This window comes from Megalops cyprinoides, chromosome 2 (genome assembly GCF_013368585.1).
Source record: "Megalops cyprinoides isolate fMegCyp1 chromosome 2, fMegCyp1.pri, whole genome shotgun sequence".
In the NCBI taxonomy this organism is placed as follows: domain Eukaryota; kingdom Metazoa; phylum Chordata; class Actinopteri; order Elopiformes; family Megalopidae; genus Megalops; species Megalops cyprinoides.
The window spans coordinates 42,123,003-42,145,223 of NC_050584.1; the positions used below are offsets into that span (position 1 = coordinate 42,123,003).

At 44.0% G+C, this 22,221-nt stretch overlaps 1 protein-coding gene across 1 annotated transcript; it reads left to right on the top strand.

Moving 5' to 3' along the window:
* Nucleotides 1–138: 138 nt before the first annotated feature.
* On the top strand, nucleotides 139–21,834 carry LOC118771230 (rho GTPase-activating protein 45-like). Its single transcript, XM_036519164.1, has 23 exons — nucleotides 139–376; nucleotides 2,806–3,184; nucleotides 7,329–7,472; nucleotides 8,658–8,742; nucleotides 10,801–10,873; nucleotides 11,610–11,688; nucleotides 12,041–12,175; nucleotides 12,465–12,526; nucleotides 12,737–12,847; nucleotides 13,126–13,206; nucleotides 13,745–13,912; nucleotides 14,215–14,352; nucleotides 14,444–14,634; nucleotides 16,007–16,125; nucleotides 16,240–16,338; nucleotides 16,550–16,648; nucleotides 17,879–18,042; nucleotides 18,663–18,851; nucleotides 18,966–19,103; nucleotides 19,862–20,100; nucleotides 20,409–20,634; nucleotides 21,144–21,252; nucleotides 21,476–21,834. The coding sequence occupies exons 1-23, from the start codon at nucleotides 242–244 to the stop codon at nucleotides 21,832–21,834; spliced, it is 3,522 nt and encodes a 1,173-aa protein (XP_036375057.1). The 5' UTR covers nucleotides 139–241.
* Nucleotides 21,835–22,221: the final 387 nt, after the last annotated feature.

Genomic DNA, 22,221 nt, shown 5'->3' on the forward strand with positions numbered 1-22,221 from the left:
TTGTTTAATAAAAGTAGAAGTCCAATAAAATGCTTGTCTGAAACGAGAGCAAGCTAGATTGGCTGCCTTTTTGGTCGCTAGGTAGCTAGTGTCGGTGTATAATTAGCCATTTAGCTAATTAGCTTGCTAGTTATTTAGCGTTACTATAACGTCAATGAAGGTTTCGCACGAGAGACCTGAAATATATCGATTAGACAGCTAATGGATTTAAGTTATTAGCAAGTGGAAACTCTGAGGAAACATGCTGAAACGTGGAGTAGGTGGCAAATCCAGCTACAGTCCATATTCAACAGACCAGAGGGTTAAGAAAACTGGGACTAAAGCCAAAGGTAAACTGGACCTGTTGCCGAACAGACCCAACGTCTGGCTCAAACAGGTAGGATAGGTTCTGCTCCTAAACTGAATAATGAAGGTGATGAAAGATTCTGGACACTCGGTGCTTTTGGAGCTGACGAAAGGATGATTTGGTTGTACTTAGGAGGGTACGTTATTTAATATTGGAGGCTTAAACCTATGAACCTTATTGTGTTATTTGCTTAACAAATCGTTTTGATTGTGCTGTATTACAGGGAGTCAAAGGGTTTACAGCCTACATATGGAAGTGTACATAGTCTGAGACAGCATAGCACCTCAAGGCGTAAGGTCACAATCATGTCCCTCCTGAAAAGTACCGCAGCGGTCGAATCCATCATTCTGTCTTAACTGTAGTGCCAAGACACTTAAAGTTCTGTATTAAAGAAGCTGCCAGTAGATTTGGAAACTTTAATTGTGCGTTCATAACATTTCAAGTCAATGGTTTTCGTACTGTATGCTCCTCTTTAATAACTCCGCTTAATCTTTGTTTCAGTCCAGAGTTGACCTAGGCCACTTTTTATGGGGTATTTTATGTGATGCGACTGTGTCATGACTCATGTTTATCAAAGAGAAGGTGGTGTTTTCCAAATGCAGATAGAGCAGTTAGTGTTATTCATACAATGCCGAGTGCGTGGCATTCAGTAGCATAAAGTAATTAACACCCTCTGCATTGCTAATCTCTTGCTTGTGAAAGGCACAAGACACCACAGATCACATCCGTTTGCGCCCTAGTATCTTTTTCGGAACGGATTTTTGCTCCGAAGTGACAAGTATGTTGTAGGGCGCATATTCTGATTACAGGGATCAAAATTCAGAGAAAACAATGCTTTATAATATGTATTCAATTACTGTATAGTGTCCCCAATGTTTTCATGAGCATGTTGCAACTGTCACAGCGAGAGCAGCAGGTGTCTCTTGCAGTTTCCTAAATAGCGTCACCTGCTGGCAAGGTGCTCTATTATGGGTTTGTCATCAGCTGCTACTCTGGTCACACACATCCACTTGGATACCTTACGGCTTTTCGGTTTCTCGGCGTGAGAGCATTTAGGCAACATGTGATTTCTTCATATTCTGTTACACAAGACCTGTTTCCTCTGACATAATCATTAGTTCTAAACGAGAACTAAAACGGATCTCTCATAGACTGTTTTCCAGTGTATCGATATCGGGAAGATGCATTCTGAACACTATCATTTTGTTAGAGCTTTTATCATAGGACATGTTCGATGATGCTGTCCATTGAAAAGCAAGAAAAATGGAGGTTTCTTTTCCCAAAACTTAACCTGGCACTCCATTTAGATTGGATTGTGCCCCAATCTTAGGCAAGGGTGTAGTTTTGGTCTCAACATTGGTAGGGACACAACAACCGAGGGGACATTGGAATTATGTAGTGACTTCACTCCAAAGATAATGCGAATGAGTTCGCTCAAATACTGGTAGGGACATGTCCCTACCGTCCATATGCAAAATTACACCCCTGGTCTTAGGCCACTCTTGCTGTTTGATGGCTTCATGTTTTTTTTTCTTGCCTAGTGTTGGACCTCATTGTCTCAAACTGGACTGAGCCGGCGCTTAAAAAACTGACTGGGTATGACAGGCTTATGGTCCTGATTTGTGACAAATGCCCTTGTATAGCAATCCCCTTGCTTTCATATGATGTTGACTGAGTGACATGATACATTCTTAGATCATCATATGAATGGCAGAAAATGTTCATGATACTTGGAGAAAGTAATTGTCATGACTGACATGGAGATTGTCTGTTTTAAAATATGGGGGTCTTCTGTTACCTGCCTGCAATTTCCCATTTCACTCCATGTTGCTATTCTCCCACTGCCAGAAAGTTACTGTGTCCTCAGCAGGTGTCAGAACTTTCCTGATATCTCTATCTGTCATCTTCACATCTTTTTTCACTTGTGCTCCTTGTATCTTCCTGTCTGTTAAAAACAAATGTATTCTTTTTTATGTATCATTTTTAAGATACTTATTATTTTTCGAGGGTGTTACACAAATATTTGCCTGCAGTGGTGAATGTGCAGCTGAGTTTGCAGGGTTTTGTGCAGCAGTTGTGGGGTCTAGCCTTGTGACTACATGTTTAGGCAACCTAACATCTCCTGACTGGAGTGAGCATAGAGGCCTTTACCAGTGAAAGAGCTTGCTAATATATGCAGGAGCCATGACAGCTAAAGCCTTTTGTGTAAGGCCTAGAATTTTGTGATTGACAGTGGATTTAATTTGCAGCCAATGAGAACTTGAGTGATATGTTCATAGGTGTGGGGAAATATATTAAAAGCTGTGCAGCTGAGATGTGCATTTATTGAAGTTTGAAATTGTACTCTGACCATAAAAACTACTTTTCCCAGTTTAGTTTGGTACCTCATTCTCATCTCACCATTGCCATTCCCATCACATTTCCATCTTTCTGTTCTCTCCTCTCTGTGTGTAACCCAGCTCTCCGTTCTCCAGGAGCAGCCTCGTCGGGATGCTTTTGATGCCTCCTCTGCCCTTTCGTCCTCTGGCCTCTTGGACCCCTCCTACTCGTGCCCGGGAACACCCTGTCTCCAACACCAGAAGTTGGCTGGCTGCCCCTCCCCAGTGGCCACCCTCAAGCGGCCCACTTCACTGAGCCGCCATGCCAGCGCCGCTGGCTTCCCCCTCCAGTCCTGGGTTCTGAACAAGGGCCTTGGCAAAGGAGCGTTAGCTCAGAGCCCCACCTTGGAGAGCGTAGAGGCTGCAGCCATCAAGGTGGAGGACATCCCCGCACTGCTCCGGGACGTGGCCCGTTTTGCTGAAGCTGTGGAGAACCTGAAGGATGTGGTGCTTAGGGAAGGTGAGGGCTGCTGGGGACCGCAGGGAGCGCACAGTCCAGGCCTCTGTCTGTATAGGGGTAGAATGTGAGCTGGTGCTCGTCTGTATTCGCCTGAGGTGGCCTTGATGTGTTCCAGCTGGCACGGAGTCTCTGCTTTCATGGTGCGTTCAATGGGACAGTTAAGGGACTTGAGCCTGCATGTCAGTCATTGGTGCCCCTGCATGAGTCTGAACCATTCGGACTGGTAGGTTTGTCTTTGCGTGTCTGTGCATGCAGGTTTGTGTACTCTTACATGGCAGGAATACTGCTTTGCCTTCATTGTGGGAGGGGTAAGGGTGGGGCAGGTATTGCTTAAGCGACCTTGAGCTTCCTCTTAAAGTGTAAGGCTCAGCTTCTGTGGCACACCACACTTCAGCAGGAAGCCAGCCTCTACAGCAGCTCTGAGAGCACTCTCTGCTTTTTTCTGAGGGAGCAGAATGGAGCGTGCCGTTTCTTAACCCTCAGATGGGAAAAGCCAGACTAGCAAAAGTCACACCTCAAAGTGAAGTGCGAAACCTTTTGTTGAGGGATTCTTTTGTTCTGTGGGGGCAGAGCAAAGCAAAGGGAGGAAGTGAGAGAGAGAGCATCAGATGACTGTTGCAGTAGTACTGAGTGCAGTCTGCGTATCAGTAACTGTACAGTCACTTTGCACCGACTGCAGAGAGTGTCCTGTGTGAACTGCTCTTTTTTTTTTTTTTTGCAATACTGCGAGCAGTGAGACAACATGCAGGCCTCATACAAGTAAAGTTAAACCTGGCTGTGTGTACAAAAACTCAACTACAGTGCAGTAGACTACTCATGATAGCTGTGACATGCCACACAGTCATGGAAACAGCATGCCTGGACACACCAGTGAAAGTATTGTTGCTGTCGACTGTGGACCCTGCTGGTTAAGCTCCTATCTGCCTCTGCAAGTAATTGAAACATAGCAAAAGATGGCCCTGTCTAAAGCTGGTGATTCCGATAATGTTTGCTTGTTGTCTGTACGTATGAAAACGTTTCCTTAGGCTTTCAGCTACTTGTAGAATATTTTTGTAGTGTATCAGAATATTGTGCCAAACGTATTGTTCACCAAAACAGGAATGTCATGCTGTGATCATGTCAGAAATGAGTGTTTTTTCACCCATGATTTTTATAAATGTAGCAAATGTAGAAAATATGGCTGAACCCAAACCTGTAGGATGTCATTACTGCTGTGTTGTTTATACTTTTTCAAATTATTGCAGGTTTAACTTATTCATATCCTGATTGCCAGCAGTTAGCAGGAACAGATTAGCTAGCAGGCTACAACGAGATATTTTTGTGTCGTTTTAACCTTGGAACGGTCTTTGAAGTTGAGCGTCAGTGAGCTCAGTTGAACAGTTGTCTGAATTGGGATGTATGGCCTATGAATCTGAGCATATGAACTGTATGCCCACCATTGGCAAACCCACAGTTCCCAAATCTTGTGGGAAATGTTACGTTGGTGTTCCATTCTCTGGTGAGGTGAAGGTAATGGCATTAATCAATGATGATTTTAAGGTGCGTGATTGAAGCCTTCACCTTTTACAGCCCCTTTTGCCCCTTGCTCTCATCTGAAGTAATTATTTGGTGATGTCATGCCACATGTCACATGGTGTGAGCATATGCTTTGACCTTATCAAGATATCTATCTCAGTGGCTGTTGCACTGAACTTTGGACACTTACTGTACTAAGTTAAATTTTGGATTAAGCCTAGTGATCACCGTTTACTCAGGATGACTTAACTTGTTGGTTTGGATGAGTTGTGTCCTTCCTCCAGCAGTAAAATGTATGCATGCATGACATACAGACATACACAACAACAGAAGCTATGAGTTTTATTCTATTCCAGTGTTTGGAGTGTGTATGAATTCAACCTTAATCCTTGACTGCTGCTGCTGTGTTGGTGAAAAATGGGGTCTTCTTAGCCTGTAGAGCAGGTCAATGGGCAGCTACCTGTACAGTGTCTACGATTCATTTCACTGACATTGTGTGTCTGCAAAATGACAAAATTTACATGTACATTCCACTGATCATTCTTTACTAGTGTATGACCAGCACAGGAATGATGGCCAGGGATATAGCAGAAAGCCTAAAATGCTCTCCATGGTCTCTAAATGATCCAAAATTCTTCTTGCATCTACACATCTTGGGAGATTATGACATCAGACTGTGTCATGTAGATTCAAGGCAAGGGGCTAGCAACAAGGGGCTTTTACAGAATGTGAGAGTGATCTGTTTCAATAATGTATGTCGGTGGGGGCGCAGTTATTGACATGATTGTAAGTCCTTCTTCTCTGGACTAGAGGAAGCAGACCTGGTGGGAGGGGTTCAGGGCAGCAGCACTTCCTGTCAGTTTGGCTGCTCATCAAGAGGGCTTCCCGTTTACATTCCGCAGACGGGCTGGCTGTTGGGTGCCCAGATAAGGGTGAGACTTCTGACCTCACACTGCCCTGTTGGTTTCCCAGGATTCATCACCCCAGGGATTTTCGGTTGAGGGCCTCCAACCTCAAGTTTAGGAAGTTAACACTCCACCCACCTGCTGCTTGAGAGCAGGGTTCGTTGCAGGGCGTTTCAACACCTACAACAGTGTTCATCCGTGCTCTGGAGATGTACTATCAGGGCTGAGTCAATGGGACTGTCCCATGGCAACTCGCAATGGAACTGGAGGATGTGAAAGTAACAGCGCAGATCAGGCAGTCTTCCATAGATTGCTCTTAAATTGAATTAATTAGCTAAATGTTGCTAAACTGATGTTCACTGAGATGTGAAGAAGCTTCAAAAAGTGTGTTCAGTCATGCATACTGGGTGTGTTTAGCTCTACTCATTAGTCCTTATCAACGTAAACATTTTGACATCAGCCGCAGTTGGTACACACTTTACTTGAGGGTACAGCTGCAGCGTTTTCCATAGTAGAAAAGTACCTGAGACAGCTTCTAAAACGGAAGTGAAAAAGCTATTATTTTTGAGTGCTAAAATACAGCACTTTGCTTTAGAAATCCCCTTTGATGAAATGACACCCATTAAGCTTTTGTATTTTTCCGTCCGCGGGAGCTGCAGTGAGCCCTCAGTTGGTGACTGTAGGCAATATCATTCTGAATGGAAAGCTCTTCCTAGTCTCTCAGCCCCATGCATACATCAGTGTAGCAGTTATCACTCAAACATGGTCAGTTATACTGGCCTGGTCATTTTTAATCTGATAGTGTGAGCGTCACAGAAGAAGAACTAAATATTTGGATATTAATATTGGATATTTTTGACTGTCAGTGTGGTTTCATATTAGCATTTCATTTCATTCTCACTACCTAGTGAGAGCTTGTCTTTAGGGGGTGTTGGTTTCTGAAAAGCTTTTAAAACTAGATGCAGACATGAGAGCTTTAGCTTACTCAGAAAACGTTTGCTGCATCTGATAAGGATATATGCTGAAAATAGTGTGACAAAATAGTCTCTCGTTTTTGTGTTGCACTATTTATTGTGACTATGGTATGCAATTTCCAGTGAACTTAAAAAAATAAGCATGTTGACTTAGTTGTGGATATAAAGTGTGTGTGTGTGTGTTTCTTTTGCTTCCAACATACCTAAGGTCACTTTTTTTAATGTTAACGTAGACATTTTTATTGAGTTATTTGGAAGGGCACAGCTATGCAGAGACCGGAGAAAGTCCTAACGCATCTTTCTGAGTCCAGTCAGTGTTGCCACTCTCATTGTCTTGACAAAGATGTATGTAATTTAATCTTGGAAGAGAAATGGCCCAGAAGAGACCCTGCCTGAGCCACTGTGAGGTGCAGTACTGAGGGCATCTGGGTGAGACTGAGAGGGGCAGTTCAGCGGATGCTCCCCTGGCCTGTCACTGTGGTAGTAGGCTGCAGAGGCATCACAGAAGACTGTAAACAGTGTTTAAATGCAGATTCTCTCAGTTCTCTGTCCCAGTCTGTTGAACACAACCTCGCACTATTAATTCCCTTACTGTGTGTGTAGCATGTCCTGCAGGAGTGGGACAAAATCTGCTGCATCAAATCTGCTACCTCCCCCCACAGAAACAATGAGTTAAGGATTATGTTTGGACACAGTGTAGGTTCTGTTTAGCCGTCAGACTGATGTGTGTGTGTGTGTACGCTTTTGCAGACAAACAGGAGAACCGGCGGCCGCTGGCGCACGAGTGCCTGGGGGAGGTGCTGCGCATTCTGCGGCAGATCATCAGCACCTACCCCCTGCTCAACACCATGGAAACCCTCACGGCAGCCGGCAAACTCATCTCCAAGGTCAAAGGTAATGGCGGTAATGGTAAGGCGTATCCCGCAAGGGTTGATACTGTCACTCACAGACAGACCATTCCTCTACTCTTTTGGGACCAGTGGCTTGGCTGTTCTTTCATTTAGACAGTTTTTTGTCACCCACGGATGTCCTCTTGCCAAATCTTTGAATATGTTGTTAATGCTTTAGTGCTTTGTCGCTGTGTATTGTTTTATGATGTTTGTTACCCAGACTACAAGAAACCTGTCTTACATGTGGCTTCAACTTGGTCTACCAGGCAGAAATGGCACATGCTAAAAAACAGCACTGTGATTGTTTGGCATCAAACAATGCTGGCATCAAAGATTGGACATTCCTGCAAAACGAGACAAAGGGGCAGATTACACGTTATAATGTAACACATGGTGCTTCCAGTGATCACTTTTTATTTCACACTGTAGAGCAACTGACAGCTTCGTTTACACTACCTGGCAGGTGGAAACCAGAAACTGAAATTCTGGAGTGCAGAGTCAAGCTGACTTGTGTAATTTGATACTGGATGTCCGGTGCTCCCACCTCATGAATTGCACAAAGGATTGTAACCCTGTTGCTGTTATCAACAAGATATGTATTTATTTGTTTCGGTGAGCCAAGATTATTTCAGGTTTCAAGTAAAATCCTGGGTTCCCTCCAGGTGTTCCCATAATTAGCTCTTTTAAGTCAACTGTAATGTGTAATCAGTGTGCTAGTGTTTTGTAATGTGATTAATAAAAAAACAAAATTCATTTCAACATGTTGCTAAAAGAAGAACTAAAATATTACTGAAACCACTTCTGTAACCAACTAACAGTTCTCTTGCTTGCCAAGTCCTCCCACCAAAGAAAAACTTCATCCATGTCATTTAATGGTCAGCACCAGATAGTGGGCATGTCATCTGCCTCATACAGGAGCCATGTGGATGTCATCAAGATCCACTAATAATTGTGGCTGGTGAAAAAAGAGTCAGTGTCATACTCATCATGGCCACTACCATATACTGTATAGTATTGTTTATTCAATATATTTATTTAATACTCAGAGACCATTAATATTTTTTTATATACTGTTGTATGATTTCAAACCAAGTTGTAAATGGGTTTGGTCCCCTTTAAACTGCTTTCAGTAAGCACTTTAGTAATGCTGATCAAACTCCGAGGTATTTAGGAATCCCTTTGTTTTTAGGATTCCACTATGAGGCGACCAATGAGGACGACAAGAAGGGTTTTGAGAAGGCTGTTGAGACCATCGCAGTGGCTTTCAGTAGCGAGTGAGTAGATTATATTCCCTGTGCTGCAGTATTTTAACAGTGGAACCCTGACTGCCTGAACTATGTTCAATTCTTTTGCCCCACCTTGGGCTGTCACTGAACTGAGGATGTTGCGTAGGTATAGTTGTACACGTGAGAAAAGCAGTTTCAACTGAATCAGTAGGTGTCAAAATGGGGCTTTCTCGCAGGGTGTGGAATTATGCCAGTGTGTTAGGTTGTGGCGTCAGCCAGGTTAAATTGCCCTGGTCGCTTCACTGTTTAGATGCATATCCTGGGTGGCTAGGTCAGAAGAGGAAGGACACAGCTTATACCCACGCACACTAACAGAAAAACCATTTGCATGAGGCCCGGTGTAAACAGGAACTAAAGTTTTTTACTTATCTGTCTTGAATAACCCTGAAATTCTCATTCAGTACATATTTGTGCTGGTAATTGTCTCTGATGTGAGACTGTATATTTAGTCCCCTATCACAGACACCCTCAGGAGCTACAGCTCTTATGTTGTCCAAGTCCCACTTGGACATCTTTAAGCAGTCAGCAGTCAAGTGGAATTGAAGCACTGTGGCACTGTATGTTCATGTGAGGAGTGAATGATCCCTTCAGCTGATAAGAACACACACGGAAACAGTCACTGAAACTCAAACACAGCAGAATGTGTCATAGAAAGGAGCACCTGTTTTCCCCTGTGACTAAATAACACCAAGACCATGGGAAAGTCTCTGTCACTGTGTGTGTGTGTATAAATGTGCGTATACATATAGATTTATTTATTTATTTATTTATTTTATTTATGTAAATCATGTAAATGAGTTTGTGTGGTTGAGAAAAGAGAGAAAGGGAGAAGTCAGGTGGTGACGTGACTTCATGGAGCTGAGGCAGCTTCCCCATTGTTAGTGGGTCACCTTCCTGGTTTGACAACAGTATGGTAGGACCTCACGTTTTGAGGCAGGGAAGTCGGAAGCAGAGCACAGCAGAGACAGCCTGGATTTATGGGACACGAAGCAGCCATGCAGACCATGGCACTGCCAGTGCCTTCGATCCACAGGAGCAGGAGGTAGGATGGGCTAGGGCAAGAGGATTATGGAGGAGTTATAAGTTAGGAGGAGCCAACCAGAGGAACCTTTGAGTTAGTTGTATCTAATGAATGTATGGCCAGTGACGTAGTTATGACTGCAGTGTACTGCATTAAAAACAATACTCCACTTGCATTGGTATTGACTGGATATTTGTTATGTTAGGAAAGACTCAGGGGGAAGTTCTTAATACTTTTCTTTTTGTTGGTTTGTTTTTTAAAGTGCTTCGTAGGTTTGAGGTGTTCAGAAGTTTTGTTTTTTTTATTTCTGATCTTATTTCTTATTTCTTTTTGAGTGGTTTTCTCATGACATGACTCATGATGATCCTAGGCTCAGTACAGGAATTCTTTAAACTCTTGGCCAAATTTTTGTCTGAATTTATTGGCTTCATAGAAGCCCCGTCTTTGTGTCTGTCATATCAGTGTCTCCACTACTGAACAGTCACTGGTTTTAACACATGCAGTACCAGTCAAAAGTTTGGACACGCCTTCACATAGAAATGTTTTTCTTTATTTTAGAATAGTAGACATAAAAAGACATAATATCTATGAAATAACACAAATGGAATTATGCAGTGACCAAAAAGTGTTAAACAAATCAAAACTCTTATATTTTAGATTCTTCAAAGTAACCAAAAATAAAATATATTTTTTTTGGAAAGAAATACATACATACATGGGCTTCAACTTCACTATTTATATTTGTCTAAGAAACAAATCTCAAGCATTTAAGCATAGGTCTTTAGATCAAAATGTCTTGCATGTCTATGCATGTTTCCCATTATCTTAATCAGGTGTTCCCAAACTTTTGACTGATACTGTACATCGTGCCATGTCCAGGGATAGATCATGGGCATCTGCACATGTAAAAAAGATCGAACAGACTGTGATGTTGGGCGTAATTTCCCGGCTGCCTCACCGCCGTGTCTCATCGTCTCCCTCTGTTGTTCTGTCTCTCTCCCTCCTTCGCCCCTGCTCTCGCTCAGTGTGGCGGAGCTGCTGGTGGGGGAGGTGGACAGCAGCACCCTTCTGTCCCTGCAGCCGTCGGAGAAGAGCAGGGTGAGTGTGCGCGGGCTGAGGGCCTCCCCGCTCAGGGCACGGGCTTGCCGGGTGCTGGAGGCAGCTTTCTGGCAGTGACGCTGCGTGTCTTTATCTCAGCCTTTCCTCCCCCCGGTCAGCGTCGCACTCAAAACCAGCCTGTCTGACTCCAGATAAGAGGCGCCGTTTTCTCTGTACAGCGAGTCAGCCGCTGCCGCTCGGTCCCGCTCAGCACTGCTCGGAAGCCTGTCAGTGGCCTTGGGTGTTATTATGGAAGCGGTAGCATGCTCTGTTGAATTAGCACCATGTTTCGGCTATGCCTTCATCGGGGTGGTGTCTCCTGTTCACTCCAAGCTCCAAACCCAAAACCTAGCGGCATTAAAGAAGCAGTAAGAAACCTAAGCGGTTTCGGGAGCATTGCCGTCCGCAGTAAATTCTAATTCAATTTAACCCTATTTTAGCATGCTCTTAACCCTGTGTCCTCAGCACTACCTTTTTATGGTCCTTACTGACAGCAAAGAAAAGACTGTAATGTGGCATAATATAAATTGTTAGATTGTGTTGGAATGCAGCCCTCAGCCTGTTTCTGCATTTCAACACATCCTCAAGTCCCCCATTGAATCAATGCAAAACACAGGTCACAAGTGCTGATATGCAGTGGTGATTATTTTGACTGACAGTTCCTGAAGATACAATAATGTATAAGATGTTCAGTCATTGTTCAAGCTGTCACTAACCCTCAAGTCTGTCCCCACAGTCCATGGAGAACCTGCATGGAGGAGTACCAGGTCAGGGGGTGGACAGCACACTAATGAAGGGCGATGTGGAGGGTTTTGGTAGGACACTCACTCACACACACACACACACACACACACACACACACACACACACACACACACACACACACACACAGTTTCTTTCACTCATTCACTCACCATTTCACTCTGTTTTTCTGCCTCATTCTGTTTCACTCACTCCCGTTTAAGAGGTCCAGAGAAGGAGGTAACTGCGGAAACAATCAGTGACTAGCAGGTTACTTTCAAATAGTTGAAGACATTTCTGTGAGTTTAGCAGTGAGTCAAAGAAGACTTGAAGGGGTCTGTCATCTTTTTTCACTGCGGCCTGTTGTTGAACAGGAGAAAGCAGAATGTTCTGCTGATGTGCATGTCTGTGATGTCTGTGTGTCAGTGCTGAGTACCGAGGAGGTGGACGTCATCCTCCAGCGCAGTGAGGGAGGAGTGGACTCTGCTCTCACCTACGCCAAGAACATGTCCAAATACATGAAGGATGTCATCTGCTATGTGGACAAGAGGATTGCACTGGGTGCGTGCAGCAGCTCTTTCTGTGATAATCATGCAACTGAAATGAAATTTTCGTGTAGAATTAAGCCAGTCATTTTGGATGGTAAAATGCTATACATCTGAAATGTAGCATTCAAAAACAGAAAAAGAGTTAAAAATAATTGCCCGATGACAAACGGTTACCAGCTGTTAACTTGAGTTTAAGTCTTCTGATGATAATCCCGCTGCTGGGAAGAAGACTGTAGATCATTGTGCTGTCACAGTGCTGATGTGTATGTTTCAGCCCAAATATGTCTTATTTCATTCTCCAGAGGTGGAGTTTGCCAAGAGCCTGCAGAGACTATATCAATCCTGCAAGCAGAGCATTGCACAGGTAACCGACATGGCTTAGTAACCGACAGTAGGCTGACCTGTGCCTAATAGCGTGCAGAACAATCAATGGAGATGCAGCCAGTTGCATTTTGCTTTAGAGATATGCAGGTTCTCTAACGTTTCAGGTGAGATTACTTCCTGAAAGATGAAGCCGGTGTTTGCCCATCGGCCATTCCCCTGTCCTCGTGGTAACTGTCCTCTCTCTCCCCAGCCTCACATGCCCTTCTTCTCCATCTACTCCCTGGCTCTGGAGCAGGACCTGGAGCAGAGCCTGGGAGTGCAGCAGGCTTCAGGCACCCTGCACAACCAGACCTTCCTGCAGGTACGGTGCACCTGTCAGCACAGACAGTGCCTCAGGGTCGTACTCGCTGCTGACAGCAGTGCAGCGTTGTGTTGTAAACTTGGTGTCATAACTCATGCTGCTGGTCAGGTTCCCGAGTGGGTTACTGCTGTTGTACCCTTTTGCAAGACACTTAACTCAAATGGCATCAATGAATAGCCAGTATCTGCCCAGTGCACGCAATGCCAGGCTGACAGCACGCTCTTCAGCATGCAATGGTGCTGCTGCAGTCCAGGCTGACAAGGAGTTTGTGTCTGCAGCCTCTGATGCAGCGAAAGCAGGAGCATGAGAAGAAACGGAAGGAGATCAAGGAGCAGTGGCAGAGGGCCAAGAGGAAGCTGGTGGGGGCCGCATGTCTGATCATATGTGCATACAGTCTAAACTCATCTTATCATTTACATTTATCTTCAGCTTAGCTTAGAAACAACAAAACGCAGGTCAAATGAGATACAATTCATTTATATGTTATATTCATGTCATAAAGAGTGTTTCATGTCAAAATACAGTACCAAACATGATTGAGATAATGGGAAACATGCATTCAAATCAATTTTTGTGCTTAAATGCTTTAAATTTGTTAAATTTGTTTCCTAGAGAAATACAAATAGTGACGTTAAAGCCTGTGTATGTATGTATTTCTTTCCTAAAAATATATATTTTATTTTTGTTTACTTTGAAAAGTCTAAAATATAAGAGTTTTGATTTGTTTAACACTTTTTGGTCACTGCATAATTACATTTGTGTTATTTCATAGTTTTGATGTCTTTACTATTATTCTAAAATGTGGAAAATAGTAAAAACTAAGAAAAACCCTTCTATGAGTAGGTGTTTCCAAACTTTTGACTGGCACTGTACGCTGTTTCTGTGCATTCCGGACAGCTGGAAGCAGAGGCTGACTTGCGCAAGGCGAAGCAGGCCTACATCGCTCGCTGCGAGGAGTACGACAAGGCCAAGACGGTGGCCAGCCGGGCTGAGGAGGAAGGTGGCAGCTCCATCACCAAGACATTGGACAGGAAGAAACGGCTCGAGGAGGAGGCCCACAGCAAGGTCAGCTGACTGCCTGTTCAGTTTTGATGTTAGTCTTCTGACTGGGTAGAACGTGCATGTTTGTGGTGTTCGGATGTGGAATATCTCTGTGTCTCCACTTGCTGGATTGAGATATCTCATAGAAATTGCGTATTCATGGTGTGTGATGTTTTTACGTGTATGTAATATCTGTTGGGTGGTCCGCACAGGTAGATTGTGTACTTTTCCCTGGCTGGTACAGTATGCAGCTATTTGTGATTTGCTTTGTGTCATGAGGTGTAGTCTCTCTCTCTCTCTCTCTCTCTCTCTCTCACCATCTCCAGGCTGAGGAAGCCGAGGCCACGTACCGCGCCTGCATTGCAGTCGCCAACAACCAGCACCGGGAGCAGGAGCAGGTGAAGGTCAGTGTCCTGCGGCAGATCCAGAACATCATCAAGCAGAGCGACCAGACCCTGCGATCGGTCAGTATCCATGGCAGCCAGGCCTTTCTGTGGAGACCGCAGACCAACTGACTTTGCTGACCTCTGAATCTTGTCTCCTACTCCTTCACAGTGCACGATATCCTACTACCAGATCATGCACATGCAGACTGTTGCCCTGCCCGTCCACTACCAGACGCTGTGTGAGAGTAGCAAGCTGTATGACCTGGGCCAGCAGTATGCCGCCTATGTGAAGGACCTGCAGAGGACAGAGGAGTCCAAGGCCCATTATGACTTTGAATCCTACACTGCTGCCTCCACACAGTGAGTGCTTCCAGCAGCCACCTTTGAATCCAGAGCTGCTTTCACTCAGTTCAGTCACTGCGCTTAGGGATAATATTTGGCAGGCTGAAGTTTTGACTGCTCTTTCTTAAAAAGGAGACGTGTGCATCTCATATGATTAGTGTCAGCAGCAGTATCTAATACGAGATTTAAACGAAGTGGAGAAACGATGATGGCGTTGGTGAAATAATAGCGATAGCAGTAAAATCTTGATGACTGTTGTATTGCATCTCAGCATATAAATCAGCTATCCCCCCAGTTCTTTGCTCTCACTGAGATTTAATTATCACGTACACAGCTACATATGTTGGCCTATCCACAGTGTACTCCTCCTCCCATACACCCTGACCCTTAAGGAGGGGCAGGTTCACAGGCATACTTATCTCAGACTCATGACAATACTCAACACTACCTCTCTCACCTCTTCATCTTGGCATTTTAGCATCATGCTGTCACAATAACCAACCCCAGCAAATTTCACGTCATGATACTCTACTGCCAAACGGGGCCCCTTGCAAGCTTTCTTGAATAGTTACACTTCCTCCTCAGCTCTATCCCTGGAGATGATACTCTAGTGAGCCTTCTTTGGGAGTTCATTATCCTTTGATGTAACCCTCAGTTTGAAGGATTCTTAGCATTTCTTTAACCGTTAAGCTTTAGTCTGGTACAATCCTTCCCAACACACAAGGCTGGCAGCTGCAGCACAAGCTGCCTCGAAGTGACCTCCGCTTCTGACTGTTACTTTGTTTCCTTCTCACTCCCCCTTTCCTGGGGGCCTTCCACATCCACACTCACACCAGTCATCACATTCTGAAGAAATATGAGCAGTTTCTCGCCCACAACCTACCCCAGCAGAGTGATTTCCTCTCTTCCAACGGTGGAAGTGTTTTTGCAGCTAAATGCAGACATGTCACTGTCATCTACTTTTAACAGTCTATGTCTTCTCACCTTCAGGGTCTTTCTATTCAAACCCTTGATTCACTAAGGCAATACTTGCCAAAAGTAAAAAACTGTGCTCTGCTGACTGACCTGGCCAAATATCATCACCTGCTCTCCTCTCTTTCCTGTCCTGTCGCCTTTGCTTCCTCTTTTCAAACTAAAATTCAAGCAGCTTCCAATAATACTCGGTTTTATCTTCTTCCTGCTCCTCCCTACTCTGTGGTGGTGATTCAAGATCTTGCAGTGACTTAAACTCAGTGGTTAGCAAGGATAGCAATAATGATAATAATCAGTAACTCTGTAGCTCATTGCCTAACTCTGTTTGAGTGTCGTTCTTTTGAGTAGCTCTGAATGAGAGCATCTGCCAAATGAATAAATGCAAATGATTTGTGTTCCTTTGATTTTTCTGAGTCAGACAGCCTGTCAGAGCTCGCAATGACAGCAACACAGACCGTCCAAACAGTGCTGAAGCCCTGCCCAGCGCTGGGCAGGCAGCCACAGGAGAAAGAGACCCTTTCCATAAACAGAGGAAGGGTAAGCAGTTAAAGGGTCCTTTCTCTTTATTTGGGCTTTGTCTCCATAAACACTCTGCTGCCAATCTTCACTTAAAATCCTTACTCTGAAACCTGTTTTTGGCTTTCTTTGTAGCACGAGGTCATCAGTCCCATAAATCGTGGCCCTCATCACTGAGTGACACTGACAGTGTGGGCGGAGCCAGTGGCCTGCAGTCCCCTGCTGCCAGCACAGGTACTTAGCATATTCACTTGCAAGTCCACTGTTCTGACATGAATACTATTTCTTTCAAAATCCCTTTGAATTCCACTTTTTTTCAGTGTTGATCTTTTTTAGCTCTTCAGTCAATAAAGGTTCAATACACGGTGCGCTAGTAATGTCTAAATCTGTAAGCACATCAGCTGGCTGGCCTGCTACTAAAGCAGTGATGTTGTGTGTGTTCCAGGAGACATCAGGAAATTACCCAGGACCTCCTCTACCGGGACCATGTCGTCCAACGAGGAGCTGGACGAGAAGGATGGAACCGTATCCTCTTTCGAACAGAGTGAGTTTGGCAGGCTTCCACTGTATACCTCTCTCATTTCCTGATACAGCAACACAGATGCGCTCAGAGGAAAACTGGAAACAGCATTCTTTCACTCTTAAGGTTTCTCAGTGACCAGCGTTGTGCATGTGCACGAGGACCATCTGTATCTGCTGGACAGGTCCGTTCCCTTTAAAACTGTAGCTGTAGCATGGACAGCATGTACAGATAATCGGTGTAGCAAAGGAATCTTCAGAAGTTTGTCAGAAAGTTCATTAGCCGATGTCACTGTACAAGTTAGTAACTCCATAGTTACTATTTCCACCTCACAGTATCATCATATTACTCAAAACAAACTGCACAAATTGCACTAAAACAGATTTTAGTTTCATAGAAAACAAACTCACTTTTGATGACTCACATGCCAATCTGTAGTGAGCAAATGAGTCTGACATAAGCACTGTGAGTGGAACAGCACTAATCAATTAAGAAGTGATTGGAAAGGTACACAAAACAATTTCTTTGAAAGCATACACGTCAGCATGAAAAGTACAAAAATATTAAGTGGTTAGTTGTTTTACAGCTTGAGTTGCAAGTTTGCAGTAACAAGTGCAATGTTTTCATAACATAGTTTTCAAATACAGAATGATACATGCAGACTCATATAAAACCTCTGTCTGTTTCGGTAACAGTATCTTTTCAAATACTGTTGGTGAAATGTATTTGATACTTTAATAGATTTTATTGTCTTTTCCATTAGTAAATGTTTAATATTGTTACATGTTGTCTTTTACAATGTTACATATTAAAATATGTTTTTTTTTTTTTATTATACTTGTCTCCCTTATAAATTGGAGAATATTAACCAAAGTAAATTGTCCACATTGGAATATTAGCCAGTCAAAACCAACTTTTTGGGGTTTTTTTTCTTCTTCAAGTGCAGTGTAGTTATTCTTGTGTAATTGTATTTATTACCATGAATGTGTACATCCAGTATGTCAGCTACATAGGTAGCTACATGTCTCTGATTGGCAAAAGTATTGCATTGTAAAAATACTGATAATTGATGAAAACACAAATAAATGCATTTTGTTAATTTTCTCTCCAGGGTAGACTACAATTGCTGGCTAGTTTATGAAGGTCAGTCAGGAGAGTTTTCTGCAGTGCAGATTGCATTTGTTTGTCATAAACATTCATTTATGCCATCAGTTAGGCAGCGCATTGAGTAATAGATTTTGTTTCGCTTGTCAGGCTTGAATGGGATTGAGCCTGAGATTGTGGTGCCCACCGGACCATTCCGCAACGTGGGGCTGTCCAAGGCTGCGCGGACACACCGGCTGCGCAAACTGCGCACACCAGCAAAATGCCGGGAGTGTGACAGCTACGTGTACTTCCAGGGGGCGGAGTGTGAGGAGGTAAGCACTGCCACAAGGGGGCGCTCCAGACAAAGTGAACCCCATTACCTTGAATCAGAACTGCAAGGGTAACCCTCCATACAAAAATGGTAGCCTTTATTTCAGGATAAATGGAGGTATAGGCTAAATCAGATCTGGCTGGTATTGATTAGTTACTGCTGATTGTCCACGGTGTCTGTGTAACAGTGATGTAACATTGAATGTATGTTTCTCATCATCTTAAAGACATTTGATCGAAAGACTTATACTTAAATGCTTGAAATTTGTATCTTAGACAAATATAAATAGTGAAGTTGATGCGTGTGTATGAATTTCTTTCCAAAACAAAAATTTAAATTTTAAAGATATTTTTGGCTACTTCGAAGAATCTAAAATAGTTTTGATTTTTGTAACACTTTTTTTGGTCACTGCATTTCTCCATTTCTGTTATTTCATGGTTTCAATGTCTTTACTATCATTATAAAATCTGGAAAATAGTAAAAAAAAATAAATAAATAAATAAAAACCTCTCTATGAGTAGATGTGTACTAACATTTGGTACTGGCACTGCTAAACAAATGTAATATAATAAAAGTGCAGGCCTGTGACACTGATCCCCATAATCCCCACGCTTTTGCCAGTGTTTCCTGGCCTGCCATAAGAAGTGCCTGGACACGCTGGCCATCCAGTGCGGGCACAAGAAGCTGCAGGGCCGCCTTCAGCTCTTCGGCAGGGAATTCTCCCAGGCGTCGCACGGCAGTGCGGACGGCGTCCCCTTCATCATCAAGAAGTGCATCTCAGAGACTGAGAGGCGGGCGCTAAAGATGAAGGTGAGGGAGGTGATGGGGAAGAAGTGGAAGTCTGCTCAGCGGGTCACAGTGAGCGTTTCCTCAGTGACGCTCACCGTGTGCCCCCTCCTCTGTTTATTTACCCGTGCTGTGTAGGGCATCTACCGGGTGAACGGGGTGAAGACGCGGGTGGAGAAGCTGTGCCAGGCCTTCGAGAACGGCAAGGAACTGGTCGAGCTCTCGCAAGCCTCACCGCACGACATCGGCAATGTGCTCAAGCTCTACCTCAGACAGGTGTGGCTCATGCTTAAACTTCAGTGGCCTCAAATGCAATGCCAGAGAGAAGCTCTTATACTGATCAGTCTCATCGAGTTTTGCTCTGCTCAGCGAGGCTTATTATGGGGGTTCATTTTTTCATGGGAAATACATTTGCAGCAATGAGTCACAATCTGCCGATGCTCAGTCTGCTGCACTTGAACATGGGTACCCAGAACCTGCTTGCTGAAGGGAGAGTCACAGACTCCTTGTTCAAGGGGTGATAGCTACATCCTAGTGTAAAGCTAGCTTTGTGCATAACCTGATGGAGAGGGAGGTCTGTTGTACACCAGTGATCTCCAGTACACCAATACAAACATTTAGATGACAAAGTCAGGCAAGCACGAAGATGATCGAAACAGTTTCAATAAAAGACCTGTAAAACAGTGACATCATTGCTCTTCACATTAAAAACATTCCATAACTGCCTTAAAAATACAAATGTTGCTGACCCTTCTTATGCATAATGTCTGCATTTTTACATGAAAGTTCAATTTGTCATCAATGACAGCACCCAGGTAGGTCCTCAGTGTCCTCATCTTGTAGCACACTGGCAATGACAGAATCTGCAGATTTCAGGATGTGGCTGTCCTCGTGATGACTTCTGCAGTCACTGGTGTAAAGTATATATAGCAGTGGGGAAAGGACACAGCTGTGAGGAGAGCCCGTGGATGAGGAGTGCTGCTCTGACGTGACATCATTAACTCTTACCCTCTGGGATCTATTTGCCCCCCCAGCTGCCTGAGCCCATCATGCCTTTCCGGCTGTATCACAGTCTGATGGGCATTGCCAAGGACAGCCTGCAGTCAGAGGCCCCTGAGGGAGGAGGCGCTGGGAAAGGGGCAGAGGTGGTGGACCTTGGCACTGAGACAGACCCTGAGGTGTTGGTCTTGGTGGACAAGCTGCGGGAACTTTTGAAAGAGCTCCCCCAAGCCAACATGGCCACACTGCACTACATCATATGCCACCTGCACAGGTAAGTGGCTCTGTGTTCCACTCTGTCATCCCATCTACATAAGGCATCTGCTCCAAAAACACTCGAGAATAACAGAAATACAGTTCTATGCATTGACACATATATTGTGAGACACCTCCTTTTAGATGTCAGTAGAGGTTTTGTAGACCTGTATCTGATCACTGAAACAAACCTAGCCAACACGTTTTATGATTTGTTTGTTGTGTGTGTGTGATGTGTGTTGTAAAATTCAATGTGTCTTTGGTTGTGGGTGCAATATAAAGTTTACCTCTCTCACTCAACACTGCCGCCCCCCACCCCGTTTGCAGGATTGCAGAGTTTGAGCAGGAGAACAAGATGAGCCCCAGTAACCTGGGTATAGTGTTTGGGCCCACGCTAATGCGGCCCCGGCCCACAGGGGCCACTGTGTCCCTGTCCTCGCTGGTGGACTATCCATACCAGGCCCGCATTGTGGAGACACTCATCGTCTTCTACCGCAACATCTTCTTGTCCTGCTCCAGAAGCTCCTTCACTTCCTCCCCACAGTCCAGCCAGGTGATTATGAGACCCACCCATTACATTACATTACATTATTGGCATTTAGCAGACACTCTTATCCAGAGCAACTTATAGCGGTTACAGTTTTATACAGCTAGATATTTACCTTGCCAAGGGTACAGCGGGGAATCGAACCAGCAACCTTTCAGTTACGAGACCTATTCCTTAACCACTATGCTACACTGCCGCTCCACAAGTAAGCCTAAAGGAGAGGTTTATATATCGGTGCATTGATGCACAGTACAGCTTTTTTCCTGAAATGAGATTCAAAGCATCTACTCCCAAGGCATGAACAGTGTTTAGGAAAGGTTCATTCACGCTGACACATCCAGCATAAATTCAAGGACCTTTCAGTCAGCTGAAAACTCTAGTGCAAATATTTACTAGGTGTTAGTATTAGGGACAGGTCATTTCAGAAGTGCAACTTCATAGAACAAATATGAGTATTCTCAGTCTCCTTTTAAATAGATATTTAAATTCCTGTTCCTTTCTGTCCCCCCCCTCAGGACTACACAGATGCAGGGAGTAAGCAAGACAGGGGTGAGGGAGATGGACAGGAGGCCTCTGAGGACCAGAGCATGCCGGATTTGGAAGATAAGCTAGAGGACCGCTGCGGTAAGGTGCAAATAAACTGAAAATGGACATAAAAGTACAACTGTAGTTTTTACAGAATAATAACAAAGCTTCACTGTGTATTCCATGTGTCACAATGGGCCAGTTTGACACTATTTGAATTATATCGTAAGACTATGGGATCAATGGGCTGTGTTGTGCTGTGCATGTGTAGTTGGTGAGAAGTGAGTAAAGTTTTAAATTATATATTTCTTTTTCAATTCAGGCTATCCTTTAGGCTCCTATGAGCCCTGTGAGCAATCTGTGGATTCAGATTCAGATCTTGAAGGAGCAGGAGGTGGGAATCAGGACAGTCCCTTCCAAACGGCCAGTGACGATGACCAGCTGTGTCCCAGAGGGACTCTAGTCCTGCCCCCCTTAGACAGCGTCCCCCCTGCTGTTCCCAACAGTGAACCCCCTGAAATGGAGAGCCCAGAGCAGGAACTGGCCTCTTCTCTGGCAGGGCTCAACACCAATCAGTCAAACAACAGAAGCACAAGACCCCTGAGGCTGCCCCTGGTGCGCCTGTGTAAGGGGAAGCTAAATGTGACCAAAGATAAGAGCAGACAGCCAGAGTTTGTGTAGAAACAGTGTGAACTGTTTGAAAAATTGAGTAACCGCTTGCCTGTCCTTTGATACTATATGATGTTTAACTTTACTGTGAATAGAACACAGTGAGACTTTTTTTTATCTGAAATTTAAAATTTTAGCATTTTATCTTTACATTTTAAATGTGTATGTACTGCAGTATTTTGCTGCAGTGATCAATTAATTAATTTAAATGTCAGGCAGTAGGACGATGTCTGAAATAAGGGAAAATTGTGAAAGTATAGAAATTGAGAACAAATTAATCAGTAACAAATAAAATTCCATGAAAGCAGAAAAGGCCAAACTTGAAAAATTTGCACCAACAATGATCTCTGATTGTGTCATTTAACTGTTATGCTGTTGTGATTGTGGGAATTCTGCGTT